The 20,883-nt window shown below is 56.6% G+C and overlaps 5 protein-coding genes across 5 annotated transcripts; all 5 read right to left on the bottom strand.

The window, feature by feature from the left end:
• Positions 1-17: 17 nt before the first annotated feature.
• Positions 18-1,703, bottom strand: LINJ_25_0520 (hypothetical protein, unknown function; the record flags this gene model as incomplete). Its single annotated transcript, XM_001466046.1, has 1 exon — positions 18-1,703. The coding sequence occupies one exon, from the start codon at positions 1,701-1,703 to the stop codon at positions 18-20; it is 1,686 nt and encodes a 561-aa protein (XP_001466083.1).
• Positions 1,704-3,245: 1,542 nt separating this feature from the next.
• Positions 3,246-3,968, bottom strand: LINJ_25_0530 (putative RNA-binding protein; the record flags this gene model as incomplete). The annotated part of the gene is made up of 1 exon (XM_001466047.1): positions 3,246-3,968. One exon carries the CDS (start codon positions 3,966-3,968, stop codon positions 3,246-3,248), a length of 723 nt encoding a protein of 240 aa, XP_001466084.1.
• Positions 3,969-7,438: 3,470 nt separating this feature from the next.
• Positions 7,439-9,409, bottom strand: putative ABCB1 (ATP-binding cassette protein subfamily B, member 1; the record flags this gene model as incomplete). Its single annotated transcript, XM_001466048.1, has 1 exon — positions 7,439-9,409. The coding sequence occupies one exon, from the start codon at positions 9,407-9,409 to the stop codon at positions 7,439-7,441; it is 1,971 nt and encodes a 656-aa protein (XP_001466085.1).
• A 6,967-nt stretch (positions 9,410-16,376) lies between these two features.
• On the bottom strand, positions 16,377-17,270 carry LINJ_25_0550 (hypothetical protein SCD6.10; the record flags this gene model as incomplete). Its single annotated transcript, XM_001466049.1, has 1 exon — positions 16,377-17,270. The coding sequence occupies one exon, from the start codon at positions 17,268-17,270 to the stop codon at positions 16,377-16,379; it is 894 nt and encodes a 297-aa protein (XP_001466086.1).
• A 1,252-nt stretch (positions 17,271-18,522) lies between these two features.
• On the bottom strand, positions 18,523-20,553 carry LINJ_25_0560 (conserved hypothetical protein; the record flags this gene model as incomplete). The annotated part of the gene is made up of 1 exon (XM_001466050.1): positions 18,523-20,553. The coding sequence occupies one exon, from the start codon at positions 20,551-20,553 to the stop codon at positions 18,523-18,525; it is 2,031 nt and encodes a 676-aa protein (XP_001466087.1).
• Between the last annotated feature and the right edge of the window lie 330 nt (positions 20,554-20,883).

Genomic DNA, 20,883 nt, shown 5'->3' on the forward strand with positions numbered 1-20,883 from the left:
CGGCACACGCCCTCGCGTCACTGCATGGTAGGATTCAGCGAAAAGCGCATCACGCACTCCCGTGCTTTCAACAATATCTCTCGTGCCGGACAGCGCGAGAGCGTGCCACTACCTAGCGCCAAGGCAGCCTCGATGGCTGGAGGCGGAAGAACCAGATATCCTATTCGCCGCGACAAGTCAGTGGCAGCGTCTGCTGTAGCCGAAGTGCGTCGGGCAATGCCACTGCTGCTACAGACGGCGCTGTTGGAGCACTCGCGCTCGGGTGCTCCGCCTGATGGCGATGCTGATGCATCCGCATCAATCTGAGCAATAAGCAAGCGAAGAAGCTCAGCAAGAATTTCAGCCTCGAAGCTGCATGGTCGATATTCTTCGCCAGCAAGCGCAGCGGAAAAGCCTCGGGAAGTGCTTCCTGTCCCTTCACCGTCCGTCGTGGGGACGCTCAAGCACACAACGCGCTGCAGCCGGTCTGCCATCCAAGTGACGAGTGCCGCGTCAGTGCGGTCGCTTGCGGCCACGGCTGTGGTGTAACTCGTGACGCCAGCGCGGGTACGATCGCCGCGCAGAGGGTGGAAAAAGAGATGCCCAAGCCGGCGCAACAGGTGTCGCGTAAGCAGCCGACGATGTGTCGGGTCCGCGTCGGACATCTCGCCCGGGCACTGTCCTTCGCGTGGCTCACATCGAAGGAGGAGCGCCAACAAGTGAGAGCCCTCTTGCTGAAGGACTGTGTACAAGACAACACGGAGAGATGGGGTAGCATGGCAAGATGAAGGTGAAGCAGTGAACTGGGCACCAGGCTTCGACGTGGCGGAGAAAGCAGCGAGACCCTGCGGGAAACACACTAGCTGCCTGTCATCCTCGTGAGCCGAGAGAAGCCCTTCTAGTCGGCAGCAGCACCGCACGCTGGTCTCCACCACGTCCACTGTCAGTGTTATCAGGTAGTAGAGCAGCGACAGCGCAGCCCTCTCTAGCGGCGGAGGAAGGAAGCAGGGCTCGCGGTGAAGTGTCGGCGATGGGGAGTCGGGTGCGGGTGGCGACGTAACCGTTGCCGCGACTACCGCAGCCTCCACAAAGGTGCTGATGGCGTAGAGGTTGGCGCTGAGCAGCTGAGCGTAGGAAGACCGCCACGACGGCGCGCGTCGCTCTGTCGCTGGTGGTGAAGGCGCGGCTCTCTGAAGTGCATCGGGTAGCGGCAACGTACGAAGAAAAGTCACTGCATCTGCCAAAAAGGCGTCCTCTCCTACCACGCCATCCAATGCCCCTGGAACCGCTGCCATTGAGCGTGTACGCATCCAGGTCAAGAAGCGCTCATGCGCCTCCACAAGCCCATGCAGTCGAACTAAAAGTGCGCGAGCGACGTACGGCGCTGATGCTTCCTGGTTGGAAGCGGTAGAAGCAGAGCTGCAGCTCTTAGACTGCCCCATGCAAAGTACGCGTCGTACACTGGTCGCCAACTCTGCCGTGCTCATCTCCTCGACGCACGGGGAGACACCGGTATCGGCCGTAATGGCGACATGGGCAAGATGAAACACGTGTAGAATGCTGAGTGGCGACCAGTTTACGTCGCCACTGGTGACGCTTGCAGATTCCACACATTTGGGTCCACAGTTACCGACGGCAGTCGGTATCGTCAAGAGCACCTTTGGCGCTTTATCGCAAGTCGCGCGTGAGTCTGTGGCGGCGGAGCACAACTGGAAAAACGGCATCCGGAGAGTTTGCGACGTCGATTCGGACTACCTACAGTGCCGCGACGGCCCACCAATGCGTACATGAATGGGAAACAGAGGACGAGTGGACGCAAGAGGGCAAGATGGTTTCGAGCCCTGTGTCGAGAGGCTGAGTACCGCAAGCTGCCGATGCCTGGGTGTCCGTGTTTATGAGCATGCGTGAACGTGTGACGGTAGGTCTCCATGCGCACAGGTGCGTGGATGTACTGCACGGCGATGTAGGCCAACGACTAATCGCAAAGAGTGTGCAGGGAGGCGAATCAGTCGAGAACGAGCATGTAGGGCCACGAGAGCATCTGGGAGAGGGCGAGGCAAGGGCGAAGCTGAAGCACACCAAAAGTTTGCGTCGAGGCGCTGACCGAGAAAGCGAGGCATGCCGTGGGTGGGAGCGCAGCAGCATCCCGTTTTTCAGCTTCTTCTAATGCTCGCGTCTGACGGTAGAAAGGAAGAGACGATTTGTGAGTGTGGGGAGTGGGGGGGGCGCTTTAAGAGACAGCGCCAACGGTAACGAAGATAGCATCGTGGTGCGCTCAGCTCCACGAGGCTGCCCTGCTCAGCGTGCCGTCAGGGTGAGATCTTCAAAGACCATACTCTGCCCTACTCCCGCACTGGTGCGCCACCAGTATGCACTCCAACAAGAAGAGACCAACAACGCGTGGAAGCTTGAGGGGCATATGCACAAATACACCGCGGCACGTTTTGGTGTTCCGTTTATCCGTTACGTCGCCTTCTTATCGCCCCTGAGTCCCATTTGGCGTACGTCTGTGTGTGTACCTTGCTGTTATTGTTGTTTCGGAAGCCATGGTCGTAGTAATGGTGGTGGTTCTGGTTCTCGGTGCTGCACGAGAAAAGACGGCGGCAGCACCAATGATAATGCGCTCGTATGCACACAACAAAACAAAAAACAGATGGAAGCGTGGCGGGGGCGGGGGGAGGGCACTTACTGGGCGATGATCTGTGCGTGTGCGTGTGTGCACGAGCATCGGCGCGTGTATTGTGCGCGTGGCGCGCGCCAACGTGTGCTGTTAACGAAGTGGAAAAAGGAGCGACAACAGAAAAGACGAAAGTGTTTAAATACACAAAACAGAAGAGGCCGCAGGAGAATGGCTCGGCATTACACAACAACAACAACAGCAGGCAACAACGGACAACGAGAAGCATCATCACAAGTAAGAGAGACGGAGAGGGGCAAAGATCGTGGTTGTGCCGGTGGAGCGGCGGGGCGATTCCTTTCTCCCTTTTCCTGTGTTTATGCATATATATATATATGCTTGTGTGTGTGCGCGCGCATACCTTTTTCGTTTCGCGCTGTTTGTTGGTTTTCCTTCAGGAATCGCCGCGTGCAGAGCCAGGAGAAAGAGAAGAGATGCCACCAGCTCCGTCAAGGGCAGCGGAAAACAGAGTGACGAAGACTTTGGGTAAAAAAATTAGAAATTTTCGGAAAAAGGGGGGGAATAAAGCAGCCCGCGGCATACAAGGAGAGTGCGACAGCCTCCACCCTAAGCGGCAGCACAGATGAGCTCAGAAGCCGATCGGAGCAATGGCAGGGGTGATACTCCGACTACCACTTGCGGACGGGCCGGCAAGGTACACGGAACTGCCTGCCACCATCCCCGGGTACATGCCTCGAGCATAGCCGGCACCGCTTTCGCGCTGCCTCATCGCGTAGCCGCCGCCCACTCTGTTCATGTATGGGCCGTAGTCGGCGCCACCAACCATCGGAGCCGAGGCGGCAACCGAGCTCGCGGCTGGCGCCCCCTGCTGCTCTTGCGCAAGAACCAACTGGTGGTAGTACATGGACTGCATGGCTTGCTGCTGCTGCATGCTCAGCGCAACTGCTGAGAGTCGAAGCATGTCGTACGCCTCCTTCGCGGCCGGGGCGTTCGCGTATGCCACCTTCAGCTTCTTGCCGCCAATCTCAAACCGGTTCAAGCAGGACACTGCGTAGGTGGCGGAGAAGAAGAATTGGTACTTCACAAACCCGTAGCCACGACTCTCGCCAGTGATTTTGTCGTAAATAATCTTAACACTCTCGATCCTGCCAAACTGGCCAAACAGCTCGTACACCTGCGCCTCATTCATCAGCGGTGGAAGGTAGTTGACGATCAAGTTGCGCAGCGCGTCAGGGTCGAACGCGTAGCCGCCAGACGTGCTGCCCTCACCCGCGACAGGGGCAGCGATTGGCTCAGGCTTGCTCTGCTGCGCCGGCGTGGAGGTGGCGCTCCCGTTCTGCGCGGCCGACATGTTTCGCTTCAGCGTCCTTGTCGATGTCGATGGCTGCTTATTCTGCTGTCGTGTGTCTCTGTGTGTGCGCGCACGCGTATGTGTGTCTGATGCGCCGAGGAGCGCAGAGAAGCGAAAATGAGAGAGAGAGAGACGAAGAGGAGGAGGAACGCTCAAGATGAAGAAACACCACAAGAGACAAAGGAAACAAGGATGCGTTTACGTCTTCGAGGGGGCGGCACGGCTCTGCGACAGATGTGCACCCACGGTGATCGGTCACCACACAGCGCAACCGAAAGAGAGACACACAAAGAAACTAGCGGACGCTGTATGCACGCGTGCGGTGGTGAGCGATAACAGAGGCAGACGAAAAACGGACGTGCAAGGAAAAGACGCGAAGAGATCGGGGATCGCACACAACCGCGGCAATAAATAAGTCGAAAAGAGAAAATCGCGAGCAAGGAGAACAATGTGGCGAGGACTGACGAGGAGGACGAAACAGACGAGCAATAAAGAGGTGACGAGGCTAAGACGAGGGAGGGGGGAGGAGAAGAAGATGACGGAAGAAGATAAGCAAGATAAGACCACTAAAGTTAAAAAAATACACTCACAAAACCCGAAAGGCGTAAAGAAATGCAGTAAAGGACGAAAAGAGAACAAAAAGACAGCAAGCAAGCACAAGCCAACTGTCAGCTGAGAAAAGAGCCTCAAAAAAGATAAGATCGCCGGTCACGCACGCGGCAATGTCAACAAAACTGTTCCACAGATATATATATATATAGATGTATATAGATGTATATATATATATGTGTGAGCGCCTCGTTCTCTGTGTTAGCGTTCGGCGGCAAGAGCTGTTGGTCTCCCTCACGCGCCCTCTCTCCTTGCGGACTTTTTTATTTCTGCTTGTTGTTTTTGCCAGTTTACGCTATCGGCTCACTTCGTATGCGCGTCTGTGTGTCTGCCTGTGTGGCTGTCTCTGTGTGTGCGCGCGTGGATATTGATTCTCTTTGTTGGATGTACGAGCGCCCTGTGAGCGATCAAAAACAAAACCAGGAAAAAGAGGAGTAATACCAAGCGGAAGAGAAGCGGGGGCCCCAAGAAATCCCCGAAAGAAAACAATAAAATGTTAGCCAAAGGAAAAGCGAAAGAGACGGAAAGATGAGTGCGCCAGAGAGGAAAGGAAAGGCACGGACAACACGGAAAGAACGAAAGAGATGGGGGGAAGCGCAGAGGAGGGGGGAGAGTGAAAAGATGCCAAACAAGAAGAGTAGTCGAAAAATACACGAACAAAGAAAATGGAATTTGTTTTGTGTACACGATAAGCCGTTGCTGCTGCTGCTGCTGTTGTTGCTCGCCCGCTTTCTTGTGTTGAAGAGCAAGAAGGGGAAGTGGAAGAAGAGGCGGCGGCGGCGGCGGCGCGGCTGGGCGTCTTTTTCTCGCTCTGTCCGTTTTTCCTCCTCAGCTGGTGCGCGTCGGCGATCGTCCGCTGCTGTCCGTTGCCATGCGTTTCCTGTCGTTCAAGTGAACCGGCACGGAGAAATGGAAGCAGCGAAAAAAAAGAGACCAAAAGACCGCGAAGGGCCAACTGTGCAAACCACGCACACCGGCCGATATCGAAAGCGCGAGAGAAAATATAGAGATGTATATGTACGTGTGTGTATATATATAATGCAAGAAAGGGGGAATGCTGGCCAATCTCCCGCCGAAGATGGTTGATCTGCTGGAGAAAACGATGATGATCGGTGTGAGAAAGGGGAGGTAGCGGGAGGAGGGGGGGTTGTCGCTCCTCTGCGCGTGCGTGGGTCGAACAACCTTATTCTTCTCGTGTTTGTTTGCGTACGTCTTATTTTGTTGGTTAGTGAGGTTTCTGTGTGGGTGTATGTATTAGGTAAGACCAGCCACTTGAGGAGGTGGGGCGCACCAAAAATAAAAAGAAAAAAGAGGGCAACGAGAGCGCAGCACACACTTCTCGATGGATTCCAGTACACGCGTGTGTGTGTGTGTGTGTGTTGGTGTGTCCTTTGCCCACAATGCGGTCGGTTTTGCTTGTTTTTAATTTTTTTGTCGATTCGCGCGTTGGCGCTTCGGCTCCGATAGCTTCGCCGGTGGCGCGTGCGTGCGTGATGAGGAAAAGCGCAACGACAAGCACCACCTACACACACACACGCACACAAAGTCTGTAAATGGTTTGCGGGAAGATGTCGGCGAGGGCGGAAGACCGTCGAATCCCAACGAGTGGCGTCGAACGTGAGATGAAGCTCGAAAAAAAAAGGGGAACAAAAATCGCCTTCTTGTTTTTTTTCTTCTTTGGCTTGTTTGTATAGCGATGGAGTCTCTTGGGTGGAAGGAAACAGCGAGAGCGAGCGAGAGAAAGAGACGGGGAAAGAGGACGGAGGGGTGTCACACTAACTTGCTAACCAAGTGAATGCTAGAAGGAGAGGGTTAGTTGGTGAGGGCGCTAAAGCTGAAAATGTGCGTAGAAGACATGAGTAGGAGAAGTGCTTGTGGGTGTTGACAGATTTGGGCGCGGTGTATCAGTGGAATCACAGGAGGCGCCAGCAACAGGCAGCGAGAGGAGGAGGCCGACGAAAGAGTTCAAGACGGTGCTGAAGCCAGCTGCTCAGAGGCAGGGAGAGGTGCACTTGTTGCTTGAGTGCACGCATGTGTGCATGTGCGTGCGCGCGCTTGCAGGAGATGGTGGCAGCCGCTAGGCACACAGAGAAAGCGGAAAGGCGGCACCTGTGTGCGCTCATGCTGTCATCATGGGCACGCGCACACGCAGAAACGAAGTCCCTTGGGCACCTGCGCAGAACGAAAAGAGAACACACGAGATGCGGTGGCTCTCCTGTTCGGCCGCGGCACAAGCCTGCGGTTGCTCCACAGCGGTCTTCTTGTCACTGATGGCTCTTTACTTCTGTTTCCGTAAGAGAGCGCTGCATAACACGGAGGTTGTTAGATGGAACAGAGAAGGAAGGCGAGAGAGAAGGCATCGACGATAGAGAGCGGAGGCTGGTATGCGCAGTGGTACATTCCCAAGTCTCTCCCCCCTCGCCCCTCCACACACACATATATACAGAGAGAGTCAGCGGCAGGCAAGACGCACAGAGGGAGGAGGAAGGGACGCGAGAAGGAGAGATGGAGAGCGATGGTGCCGTCAACGAGCCTCAAGCACCACCCACGCCACAAGAGCATGCACCGACTCACGCCAGCAGGCACCGCACTCACAGCGTCGTGCGCGCTCGACGACACAGTGGCGCACTCCAACAGTCCGAGCAAGAGCTGGAAAAGTAGAGCGGAGGAGGTGAGGGGCCTTACCAATGTTCTGTCTCTCTGCCGCACACACACGCGCACGCACACCCCACCCTATCCTCTGCAAGCGCCTCCTTTTAAGCACACGCAAAAGAGGAGGAATCTAGCGAGTTCAAGCTCAACTAGAGCGGTTGGTGGGGGGAGGGGATCGGAAAGAGATTCATCAACTCAACAGCCTGCACTCACGACGTGCCGGCGCCTACCTGCGGTGTGGCGACGAGCCCCACGAGGTCGCAGAAGAGCTTGTTCTTGGACACCTCCGCGAAGGTGCCCTCAACAGCAACCTGCCCCTTGTCCAGTACGAGTATGTGGTCCGCCTTGCGGATCATGCTCAACTTGTGTGCGAACATGAGCACCGTGTGCTGCCGCTTCGAGTCCTTCGCCTCCTCGATCAGGCGCGAGATGGCGTCGTGCACTACCACCTCACTCTCGCTGTCGAGCGCAGACGTCGCCTCGTCCAGGATGGTGATACGCGGATGGCGCATCAGGGCACGCGCGATGGCGATGCGCTGCTTCTGCCCGCCAGAGAGGCTGCGGCCGCTCTCGCCAACGAACGTGTCGTACCCGTCCGGCAGCGCGGAAATGAAGTCGTGCGCGTTGGCCTTGCGGGCCGCCTCGACGACGGCAGCGTAGAGCCAGCGATCGATCGGGTCATCCCAGTTTCGGCCTGGAGCGCCGTAGGCGATGTTCTGTGCGATGGACCCGCCAAACAGCACCGGCTCCTGCCCAACGTAGCCAATGTGCTCGTGCAGCCAATGTGAGCTGATGTCGCGGAGGTCGTGCTCGCCAAGCTGCACCAAACCGGCTGTCGGCTCGTATAGCTTCAGCAACAGCATGGCCAAGGACGACTTGCCGGAGCCGCTGCTGCCAACGACGCAAGTGCAGCGGGATGGCTCGATGGTGAGGCTCATGTTTCTGTAGATGAGCGCCTCCGGCCTCGTAGGGTAGGCGAAGGTCACGTCCTTGAAAGTCACGCGCCAGTCGCACGTGATTGGCGTCAGCTGTTTACATGCTGTGTGCGCCTGCCGCACTGCCTCAGCCTTGTCCAGGATGTCAAAGAGCCGCAGCGAGGCGCCGTAGCCCTTATTGATCTCGGTGGCCAGATTCGTCAACCCCATCAGCCCAATGCCGCAGTACACCGTATAGAGCATGAAGGAGAAGAGAACGCCAGGGGTCAGATGGCCGGAGGTGACGAGCATCGAGCCGGCCCACATGATACAGTACATGGCACCATACCCTACCGTCTGCAGTGACGCAACGTAGACGGAGTTCCAGCGCACCATGCGCATGCTGAGATCGAAGACACGCTGGACGTTCTTGCCGTACCAGGACTCTTCTTGCGCCTCGGTGCCGAAGGACTTCACAGTACGGATGTTCGACAGCCGCTCCTCGGCGACGGTGCCCATGTCGGCCAGAGCATCCTGCATATTGTGCTGCAACTTGCGAATGTAACGGCCGTACGAGCCGGCGAAGATGGCCACCGGCGGTATCATACACACAATCACGCTCGTCAGCAGCGGTGAGTAGTAGAGCATCACGCTGATGCTGCCGATCGTCTGCAGCAGATTCTTGCTGCCGTTTGTCACCGCCTCTGTCAGGGAGCTACCCACGACGTTGCAGTCCATAGATAGTCGTTGCACGAGCGCGCCGGTGCGGTTCTCTGTGGAGTCGAAAAACGCTGCCGGCTGACGCAAGATGCCGCTGTACAAGGCGCGGCGTAGCTTCGCGATGATGTTCTCGCCCGCGTAGCCGATGCAGTACAGTCGTAGGTAGTTGCCCGTTGCACAGAGACTGAACCAACCCAGCAGCTGCATCGACGTACCGAGCGGCATCTGCCCTCTACTTGCTTGGTCGATGAGCGCGCCAAAGCCGGCGGGAATGGCGAGTGTGGCCGCGCTGTAGATGCACACCCCTACCACGGCGCCGGCAATGTACGGCGCCTGGTCCCGCGCAGACCGCACATAGCGGGCAAAGGAACCCTTCCGCGTTGCCGGCTCCGTCACATAGATCAGGCCTTTGCTTGCCGTGGGGCGTTGCGCTGGCGTAGCGTTGCCATAGTCAGTGCGCAGACGGATGTCGGAGGCGAGCCGCCGCACACTCGTCAAGGCGGTACGCGAGACGGGCTGCCAAACAAGCCGCGAGGAGCTCCGCATCTCTGAGGTGAAGCAGGGTGAGGCAAGAGAAGGAGAGAGGGCAGAAAATATGTGAAAGTAAGAAGAGGCGCACAGGAGGGCTCGGAGAGCAGAGAAATCAGGGAGTGCGGCAGAGAGCTGTCGGCTTGGGTGTGTTTATGTGTGTGTGTGTGTGTGTGTGTGTGTGTGAGCAAAAGCACGTGCGCAACTGAGAAAGAGAGATCCGCGAAGATGAAAGCAGGCAGACGAAGCCAAGGAGAGATCGACCTCTGCTGCTTTGATGATTGTGGTGGCTCAAAGAGGGGGAAGCGCCATGCAAGCCGCGTGGGGGGTGGAGGTGGGGTGGGGTGGGGTGGGGTGGGGTGGGGTGGGGTGGGGTGGGGTGGGGTGCACCAAGTGGATCCCTTCCGCCGTCAGCAATGTGGCCATAATAGCCAGACGACAGAGACGAGAAAGAGAGGAGGGGGCGTACGTGAACGGCACAGAGGATGAAAAAAAAAAATGTACGTGTGCACCAATGCAAGTGGCGGAGGAGGTTGAAGGCGGGAAGGCTTGTCCAAAACGGCGTGCTCTGTTTGTTTGTTTTTTCGCTTTTTTGGCGAACGCTTGCGCGCGCGTTACGCGCATCATCGACAAGGCTGACCTCTCTGCCACCAGAGTCGACACCCCCGAGCATAGAGCACAACGGAGCCATTCGAGATAAAGCGTATTCTCGGAAGGCGAAGCACAGCGGAAGGAGCAGAGAAGGAGCTGCGAATGTCCCCCTCCCCTCAAGCCCCTCTCGCCAGCCTCGTATCTGTGGCTTCCCTCCGCTTCCTGGACAGGGTCATCTGCAGAGAGTCCGTGTCCGAGAAAGCGCGAGAGAGAATGGGGGAGATCAATCTACCCTTTTCGCCCAGTCTTCATCACCGGCATCCGACGCGGTACCTGCCTGGCGCGGCCCGACCAACCGCAGCCGAGAACTCACGTCGGGTTGTCGATGAAGACTCCCACAAAGCAAACGAATGTACGCTGCTCGGCTCCTTTTTGTTCGGCTTGTTTAGTGTTTTTTTTTTCGAGGACGCATGCCTCTGCCTTCGTTGTTTGTGGTTTGTTTGTTTGGAGGTGGAGGGGGGCAGATCGGGGGAGGGGTTTTAATCAAACACGGGATGTGCGTACTCCATTCCTTTGTTTCCCTCTCCTCTCTCGTGAACATCAAACACGGAAAACAAATGGGAAGAAACAAACAAAGAGTGACCCCACGGCACAACAACAAAAAAAAAGGAAACCAAACAACGACGAAAAAAAGGAAACATGGGACTCGCAGAGAATCGGCCTCTCACGAGAATACACGCGCACACGCACACACATGCATGTATACACGGATGCGCACACATACGCACACACCGCACGCACGCACAGACAAACACACAGAGAACGATAGAAAGAACAAAGAAAGACGAAGACATGAGAAAGGTCGGATGCAGTGCAGCGCTTTCTTTTTTCTTTTTCTCTTCATTCTGAGCTTAAACAGTTACATACATTTTAGCGTCTTTCTCCGTCTTTGCTCATCGAAGCCCGTGCTGCCAGTTTTACTTGCGCCCTTGTTTACTGTGCGGTCTTGACCTTCGTTCTTCCTCTGCGTTCTGTCGCCGTGTGCCCTTGACATCTGCGAAATTTCCAAGTGTTTTCGTGTGCTCGTGTGAGTCCGTGCGCGGGTGTGTTTAAATACTTCTGCATTGATGTCCGAGAGAATGCGGTTCCACTGGGGGTAGAGGTACAGGTTTTTCATACTTGAGCCCTGTCTACTCCCTCTTGCCCCCGCTCTCTCCGTTTGTGCGCGCATGAAGGCGGCACGCCATTACTCTCTCTCTCTCTTTGTGTTTGTACGCGTGTGTATGTGTGTTTGTGTGTGTGTTGAACCACTTGACCAGTGTCGCCCAAGCGCGCTCCCTTTCTGCCTCTCCGTCTCTCCCGCTCGCGCCTCCACTCCTCTTTGTGGGCAAGTGGATGTATCGTAGGAGCGTTTTTTCCCGCCATGACGGTTGCATGCGCGTGCGTGTGTGCGCTGGTGCGTCGATGCGAATGAGCGACCAAGACGAGAAAGGGAAGAGACTCTCCCCCTCCCTCCCCTCACCACCTTCACGCAACTCTCTCTCTCCCCTAAACACTCTTCCGTCGACAGCGTTCGCCTCGCGTGGGAAGTTGGAAGACACAGAGCGAGAGGAGCGCGTGGATGCATTGCAGTATGTTGAGGTCATCGAGCCGGCACTCAAAACAAAATGAAAAAAGAGTTGTAAGGTGGAGCAACGTCAAGGTAAAAGAACAACAAAAAAAAAACTGCGCATTCATATATGGAGAACGTCAGCACACGCGGCACCACACACACGCGCAAAGTACTGCCAACCGTCCCAGCGTGGCGATCACCCGGTACACAAAAAAAAAGGAGCGCGCACTTATAGACGCACGGGCAAACACAGAGAGAGACGTCGTTTGGCTGCATTTTTCCGCTTTTTTTTTTGAGAAAGCGCACATACCAAAACGAAAAGATGCAGAGGAAAAGAGGAGGTGCGAAAACGTGAACAGAGGAGATGAGGCCTACCAGACAGCCGTGCACGCACACACACACACACACACGCAGACAGACACAGGCAGACACAGACACAGAGACAGAGACAACCCAACAACAACAACGCAGGAAGCGACGAAAAAAAAAATTCGAAAAAGGCAAATGGAAGCTAATAATAAAACAAAAAAGGGGGTGGGGGACTAACAACAACACAAAGAAAACGAGAAACTCGCACACAAACAAAACACATACCAGCACACGCAAAAAAAAAGCGAGAGAAAGAGAGACACACTCGGGGTGTGGGGTGTAGACGACACAGTCGGCACTAGTGTGTGCGTGTGGGGGCAGAGGCGCATTCACAACTGAGGAGAAGAGGAGGGGAATGCAAGAGAAAACGAGCAAGACAAGACAGAAAACAAGAAAAGAACACGCACAAGCACACGGTTGCCTAAGCATTCATGCACGCCTATGTGTCATTGTGCGCGCGTGTGCGTGCGTGTTTTCGAGGGGCAAGCGGGGGAAAAAATGAAGAAGGCACAGCCGACGATGGAAGACTGAGATCCGGATTTCCTTTTTTTCCTTTTCCGTTCATTCGGCTGCATGTCGAGATAATGGTCTCCGTGAGAGATGAGGATGCGTGTGTGTGTGTGTGTGTGTGTATTCGGCGGACATCTATGGTGGTAGAGGGAACACCAGATAAGCACACACACACACGTCTATCTATATGTATATACACAAAAAGAGATCAAAATTCGCACGTCTCCTTCAGATCGCTTTCATCTCTCTTTTTCTCTTCCCGAAATTCTTGCTTTTGTGTGTGTGCGTGTGTTCCATTATTGCTCCGCATTCTCGTCTTCTCTCTGTTTTTCCCTCGTCGGCCGCTTTTCTCTTTGTGTTTTCCCTTGCTAAAGAAACGAGCGCGCACACACGCATGCACACATGTATCTGCGCACACACAGGGACTACGCAACAGATGCAGAGGCATCAACGCAGCCAACCGTCCAACCCGTGCGCGCATCCGGAGAGGGGCAGGAGGGCAGCATACTGAAGAAGGAGTCAGTCACAGCCTCTCTAACAGTACGTGCCAGGCACCGCCGTTATCCGATTACTACTACCCGCTCGACTGATTCGCCACCATTCTCTCCTCTTTCGACGTCGGCACCAGGGCAACGGGCAAGGGGGGAAAAGAGTTCGGCAGTAAGACAGCATGTACACAACGTTGTGCAGACACACACGGGAGCACACGACCACACAAGCTCACATTCACATACGCACGTAGTCCCTTTATCTTGCGCAGCCATGCATATGCACAAGCATACACATACTGAAGCGCGGCGCATGCACCCAGACCACTCACCCACGCAGATCCGCTCCTTTTTCTTGAGCAAGAGCACACACACAATCACAGAGGTGCGTGCACACGCCTCCACACACACGCGTACGGTAAGAAAGAATCAGGCGCAGACGTGTTAACAGGCCTACGAACACTTAATTACATGCACGCAGAGGCAGGAACGGCGTACATGTAACTGTGTTTACTTGTAGATCCCCCCGTGTCTCTTTCGTTTTTGTCGGGCACGTGCCTGGATGGCCTTGGTCGGGTATGTACGTTGGTGTGCGGAGGCGAGCAGGAGGAAGGCGGTCCGTGTGGAAAGGTTGGAAGTTAAGTGGCCAGTTGCTCAAGGGATAACGACAAACACAAGAGGAAGAGGGGGTACGGTACACTGTGAAGCAACAAGAAAAGTGAAAAAAATCCCCCCACAGACTCCAACAACACATCGCCGTGCGCTCTTCACGTCCTCGTCAATACAGACAGACAGGCTCACACGCACACATGAATCACGACTGCTCGTGGCTCCTCGTCCTCCTCCGATGGGTATTATATATTTTGTTTGGTTGCATCCGTACCTTTGCCCTTCGCTTGTTTCGTTGGGCTCTCGCTCTCTCGTGCTCTCGCGCTCTCTTTCTCTTTATGGCCGCCCCACGTCTTTTTTTCCTTTCGCCCTTTCTGGAAAGGGCGGAAGGGGGAAGGAGGGGCAAGGACTTCCTCGCCACAGTAGCGTAAGTATATCCCTCTCTCTCAAGGCTCACTCTCTTCATATATCAACTTTTTTCTTCTTTAGGGAGGGGGATTCTTCCGTCCTTATCGATGCGTCTGCTCGGGTCTGCCACGAAATATGTGTGAGGAAGTACGCGCGTATAAACACGGTGCCGAGTGTATGTGCGTGCGTATGTGTATGGACGGAGAAGCAAACAGATCATGGAGACTCGCTCGCGAGCGCAAACTGCCGCAGGCACGCATGCGCACACAGAGAGAGAGAGAGTGGGGCAAGTAAACCATACAAGTCCAGCACAAAAAAAAAGCAGAAAACGCATGCAGCCGAAGAGTCCTACGACGAAACAAAAAAAAAGGCGGAAAGACGAGAGAAAGACAAACAACAAAACATATTTATATATATAAACCAAAGGAAAGGGGAGGAGGAGGAGGAGGGGGGAGGGGCGTGCAAGCAAAGAACGGGAAAGCGAGGCAGGGCGAGCGAAGCGCTCTTCTCGCTCCGCCTTTCTTCTTTTTTTTTGGTGTTTGTTTCGAACAGGAAAGGGAGAAAAAGAGCGTGCGCGTGTGCGTGCGAGAGAAAAAGAGAAAGAACATGCCACAAACGCACCCAATCAAAGGGGAAAAAGGGGGAAAAACAGCAAGACAGCACGCAGACACGCGCTCCAGCATTGACCCACCCACGCATGCGCACACACACACACACACGAAACCATATGGGCATAGACGATCGAGAGAGAGAGGAAGGAGAGACGGTACCGGTGGCAATGGTGGCGGTGGCGGTAATGGTGTTGCGATACGAAACCACACAAAAAAAAAGCGAAGAGATGAAAGACTGATAAGACGAGGAAGAACACATAAATGGAAACTATGAAAAACAGAAACACACACAACACATGCACAAGTGAGGGAGGCGAACAAAACGCACACGCACACGTGGGCGCAACATAAAAAAAAGAAACGTAAAAGACCCCACACGTTCATGTCGAAGAAACAAAGGAGAGGAGGAAATAAGGCGGACGGCGAGAGAAAGGGAGGGAAGGGGAGGGCAGCGAGATGAGCAACTACGACGAGAAGGGGCGCACCACGGACAAGAGCGAGAGAAGAGGAGAGACAACCCAACAACAAAATAAAATAAAACGAAAGAGAGAGCGCGGGCCAAGGAGAGGAGGTGGAAGAGAGGAAAACCTCGACGGCGGTAAGGCAGTGACGCCGGCGAGGAACGAAATGAAGGAGCGACGCTAGGCGGTGGTGGAACTGAGCGATACAGTCATCCCTTGCTTATTACTCCGCTTCTCTCGTTGTTTTCTTGCCCTGCTCCCGCTCTGCTGTGGTGGCGGTGAGAAACGCACTCAGGTGGGCAGCGCATTCACGCAGGCGCACAGCGAGTGCGGCGGGAGATGCAAAGAAGGCGTCCAGAGAGATGGGGAGAAAAAGATGACAAGAGGAGCACACATGGAGTCCATGGGATGGGGTGGGGTGGAGAACCGCCTCACACACGTGAGAAAAAGAGGAAGGGAGAAAACAGAAACAACAAAGAAGCCAAACAAAAAAAAGGCGTGTAGAAATAAGAGGTGCGCACAGCACCTCAAAAATGCATCTTGCACGGATGTGTTGTTGTTGTTGTCGCATGCTGCTCCGGTCGGGGGTGCGTACGTGGGAATGCCAGTTCGGCATACATGTAGAGAGGCTAGGTTGTGTTTAAGTGTGTGTGTGTGTGCTTATGCAAGGTGAGGGACGCATACACGTATGTCACAGTCGACGCCGACGTGATCCTTCTTTGTTTCCCTCTCTCTGGCTCGGCATTGCATGGGCGTCGAGGGAGAGTCTTCCAGAGAACGGATGAGGCACAGCGAACCACGGGGCGAGGGGTGGGAGAGACGGGCGAGATAGAGCGCCAGCACTGAGAGAGAAGCGAGGGTGCAAAAAGATCATCCAAGACCGTCAGGAGGGTCCGACATGTTCCCTCCCCCCTCCTTCGTCCCTCGGCCTCTCCCTCGCCTTCTCGCTTCAGAATCTGTACTCCTCGCTTCTGCGTCTCGCACCGATGTCCCGTCCGGACCATCCTCGCCGGCTGCAGCTACTGCACGCAGTGTGCGCCATAGCACTTTCCGTTTTTCTCTCTCCGCTTCTCAATGTGTTATCAGCGCCGCAGTTTAGCGTGAAATGCCATTCATGTGCGCGAGGAGGACGACAGCCAAGCACAGAAGGAGCTGGGTGGTACAAGTAACCTTTTTTTTTGCATTTTTCGTGTCGCCATCAGCGCATCCACGTTTCGCTATGCGCGAGGAGGCAGATGACGACAAGCCGGTGCCCTTGGCACCGCTCTCGCACTCTTCCACAGACTCCATCCTCTCCCTCCTCTATGCTCAGTGTCGCTGGCGCGCTCAACGCTGCTGGTAGCGTCCACGACCGCCGCGGCCGCGACGGAAGCCGCGCATGCTGCTCACCATCTCTGACCCGAAGGTCTCGGTGTCCGCCTTGCGCATTTCGGCACGATTCATGCTGTTCTTCTCCTTCTGGTCGCACGAGATGGTGTCGAAGAAGCTGCTCTTGTCGTAGGCCTTGGCGTGAGATTTGGCATCCTCCTTGGCCTTCTCGAACTCGCTCTTTTTCTTCTCGAACTCCTCGCGGCACTTGGCAAAATCGAAATCTCCCTCGAACTTCTCCGTTGCGCCGACGTCGGCGGGCTTGAAGTCCTGGCCGGTGTGGTAGTCGCGGTAGTTGCGCCGGTAGTTGCCCGATCCGCCGCGACCGCCGTAGCCGCCGCGGTGATTGCGGTTGTTGTTGCTGTTGTTGTTGCCGCCGCCGTTATTGTTATTGTAGCGACCGGCGCCGTAGCCACCACGGCGCGCGCCACCGCCACCGCCACCGCGGTTGTACGACTGAGCCTCGTCGTAGAAGGAGCGGCTGCCACGAGTGGCAGCGCTGCTCGCCGCCGTCGCCGAAGCTGCAGGAGCCGCGGCTGCGGCGCGTCCTCCACGACCGCGCGCTGGGGCGTGCACCTCCACAATAGCAGGGTCGCGCGCCTGCGGAGAGCTGCTGTCGCGGAAGACCGTCAGGTCCTTGATATCGGAGCCGCGGAACACGATGAATTCGAACAGCTGCTCCGTTGGCGGCACCTCTTCCACGCCGCCGCCCTTGCGGCCCTCGGTACCGTAGATACGCACATTCGACAGGCTCACGGTGTTTTCCTCAGTGTTGATAGAGTGCAGCTGACCCTCATAGCGGATCTCACTCTTGCTGATGAGGTTGATCACGTCGCCTACGGAGTTCTGCATTTTTGTTTTTGCCTTTTAGCTGTCGTATTGCCGCGCTTGCGAGATAAAGATGGCGGGTGGATGGGGGTAGTGGCCAAAGTACGAGTGCTCCTACGAGGTGCGATGATGATCAGCTCACATGTTATGTGAGATGTGGTGCCGGTGTGTGGGGGAGGCGGCAGAGGGGGAGGGACAGATGGACGCAAGGGGTGAAGAAAGCGGCTTTGTGTGAAAGGGTAGACGAACAAAAAAAAAAAAGAAATCTTAACTAGGGAAGCGCAGATATAGAGAGAAAGCGAGGCAGCGTTGGTAAGAAAAGGTGAGAGTGAGAGAGCTGATCCATATGCGGCGTTGTGAATGCGTGTGTGTATGTTGATGGAGAGTCGGTGGAGTGGAGAGGCGGGACGAAGTGCGGAAAGCCCATGTACACGTGAAGCATCGAGGTAGAGAAAAGGGGGGGCGGATAGAAGAGGCAGGGAGAGACAAGGAGAGGCAGGCAAGCACAGCGCTCGAGGCACTGCAGCAAGAACAGATACATGCACGCATACACACGCGCATCTTGTCTGTTTCCTTGTCTGTCTGTATTCGTACCCTCAGTGAATGAGGGAGTGGGAGGAGAATACAATGAACTGCATGAAGGGGGAGCACGGGGGGAAGGGGGGCATGCAGATGCACCGTGGGACGCGCCACTGCCGCTGCCATCCCTCTACTTTGACTTTCATGCTCAGCTGTGTCGTTGGCCTCGGTGAGTCTCATAATCATCTTCGTACAAGCCAAGGAAGAAAGGACGTTCAATGGCCGCCCACCCACCCCAAAAACGAAAACTCCCCTTGCCTTTAGGGGTAGTGGCAGTTATCGGTATGTCGCGCGCACACAGACACGCATAAAACGTTGCTGAAGGCGACTTCCGTCGCCTGAAGCTACGGCGAAATGATGACGTCGCAGTTGAGAACGTATAAGCCCCTTGTTGTAGCGCTGAATACTCCCACCACGGAGTCGTCATGGGGCAACGGGGGCTGGGTGGGGCTTCACATAGTGTACATGTGCGTGAGACGTCGGGCCCCCCTCAACACAGAGAGAGAAACGAGAAGGAACAAGTCGAGGAGAGCACCGCCAAATGCGAGCGAAGCAGAGACACGGATTAGAGGAGGGGGAACGATCGCTGGAGAGCTTGGGGTAACGCCGCTGCGGGCAGGAAAAGGGTGATGCCACATCTCCTAACGAACGGCACAGCCCGTGAGTGCTACAGAAAAAGGAGAGTATCCTCCACAGCTCAACAGGCCTCAGCGCCGCCGAGAGGCACCACGGCGGCACGCGCAGCCCGCAAGACCGCCATACAGTCCGACTCCGACAACTTCTGGAAGAGGAGCAGTTGAAACATCGATTCCCCGAGCGCCGCCTGAACTGCCTCCGTTACCCGCAGCCACAACGCGCCAGAGGAGGTGCAGTCGCCGCTGGCACCACTAGCTGCCTGCAGCCTCGACACACAGCTGAAATCCATATGCTGGCGCTGCATCTCCGCAGCAGCGCGCACAATGAACTGCAGTGCGTGGCAGCAATCGACCAGGGTGGCAGTGTCGCCATGCGCCGTCAAGCGCAGGTGCTTGAGAAAAGTCAAATGTCCGCTACGCTGCGACACGAGACGCAGCAGCAGCTGGCGCCTCTGGCTTGTCATGGGGCGCGAGATGAGAAGCAGCGCTGCCGTGCGACCGCACGAGAGCTGCCGGCGCTGACGCCGCAGGCGCTCCTGCTGGACGTTGGCGTCCTCCTGATCGCCGTGGATGACGTACTCATCGTCGTCGACCGCGTCGAGACAACGCGTCAAGATGTCCTGCGTGAAGCGCAGGTTCTTCGCGGCCAGGCTCAACAGCTCGCACCCCTCGACTTGGAGCGCCATGTCCTGGTCGGCGAGGGCGAGCTGGAAGAGTGTATCGAGGTACTCGCAGCGACTGAGGGGACGCAGGAGAGGGTCGCATGCGGAGGAACCACGAGGCGGTTCACCGGCTGGCATCCCCGCAAAGCCCCACGTATTCTCTGCACGGTCCATGCCAACGATGGGCACGTAGTCCACACCGGCCTCCAGAGCCGCCTCTGCGCCGTCGCCGAGGCAAAACTGAGCGTAATGGTGCTGCTCCCTCTGCAGCTGCAGGGCGCGGATGGCTCGAGCGGTATGCAGCACCGCTACTTCAGACACGCGCCGCGACCCCACCAAGCTCGTCGCATCGGTGGCTGTCAACTCTTGAGCCGGTTTCACCGCGTCGGCTAGCACACGCAGCAGCCCCGTCTGGATTCCGCTCGCCAGCCGTGGATGGCCTTGACCAAGTACGGCCAGCAGCTCCGTCAGCGGTGCGACGACCAGCGCGTCTGTTTCGCGCTGCAGAGCACGCAACACATGCAGCAGGCCCTCCTTGTCACCCACCATCTCGCGATACACGCGACCTGCGTTCACGACGTGCAAGAGCAGCAGAGTTATGGCCCGCCGCTCTTGCACGAGCAGAGCCAGTGCCGGGGAGGTGGCAGCAGCAGCGGCCGCAGCACCACTAGCTGTCAGCGACGTCGACAACGGCGGCGGCGAGCTCGCCGTTGTCTCCAGGCAGTGGGTGAGAGTCGCGGCCCCGCCGCCTTCCACGAACTGGAGGAGAAAGCGAGAACCGCGCAGAAAGATCGTGATCGCCTCGACCTGCGCCAGCAGCTCCGACGAGGGCGCCGCTGGGGTCGACGTCACTGCCAGAGATGATCCGTTAGCGGAAGCGTTTGTGCTGGAGTCTGGCGCCGTCGTGGACGGAGGTGGAACAGAAGCGGCCCCTCTCTTCGCGGAGATCTTTAGCGTTGCACTAACGGTAGCGGCACCAGCAGCTTTCATAGACGCGGCGGCCGCCGAGGACACGCCGTCGGACACCCACGCGCCGTAGCGCAGCTTCCACCAGGACGTGATGCGGGTAAGCAGCAAGGGAGCAGCGTCGCCGAGGTCCTCCTCCAACGCGTTGCTGTTGCTCGCACTGTGCAGCGCCTTCAGCGCCTCCAGCATGCACACGCGCTGTGCAGCACAAGCGCTGTCCCACACGCTGAGCCATGCGGCCGCGCGACGACCGCGCAGCTGGGGAGCCGCAGCTGCTGCCCTCCACTTTGCGCGCAGTCTATGCTGTGTTCGCTGCTTCGCTGCCGCATCAACCGCCGTCGGATGTGCAATGGCAGGTCGCATAGTGGAGGAAGACGAGAAAGCGGCAGTTGTGGATATCCGCTGTGACGCCCCTCGGCGTGAGTTGGCCGCACCGCCGGCATGCGCCGCTTGTGTGCCTGTCATAGCTTTCAGACTGTAGCGCACCGACGGCGGAGGTCAGGTGAGGTGCGAGGCCACGCAGCAGAGGGAGACCAAGATGCCGGGGAGGAGCGGAGGCAAAGGCGGGAGACGAAATGTGCACTTCACATGTGGCTGGGCAGGGATGTGCGTGAGCCCAAGACACGCGCATGCACGTGCTGCGAGACGGAGAGATACAGCAAAAGAGGGCAGCGAGTGAGTGCGTGAGTGGAGATGTGCGCGAGGGGAGGAAAGAGGGGCGGCGCCTAGAGAACGCCAGAGGACGAGGGGCATGCAAAAGAGAAAGGAAGAGGAAAAATCATCAGCATGCGCACT

Source organism: Leishmania infantum, chromosome 25 (genome assembly GCF_000002875.2).
Source record: "Leishmania infantum JPCM5 genome chromosome 25".
Lineage (NCBI taxonomy): Eukaryota > Euglenozoa > Kinetoplastea > Trypanosomatida > Trypanosomatidae > Leishmania > Leishmania infantum.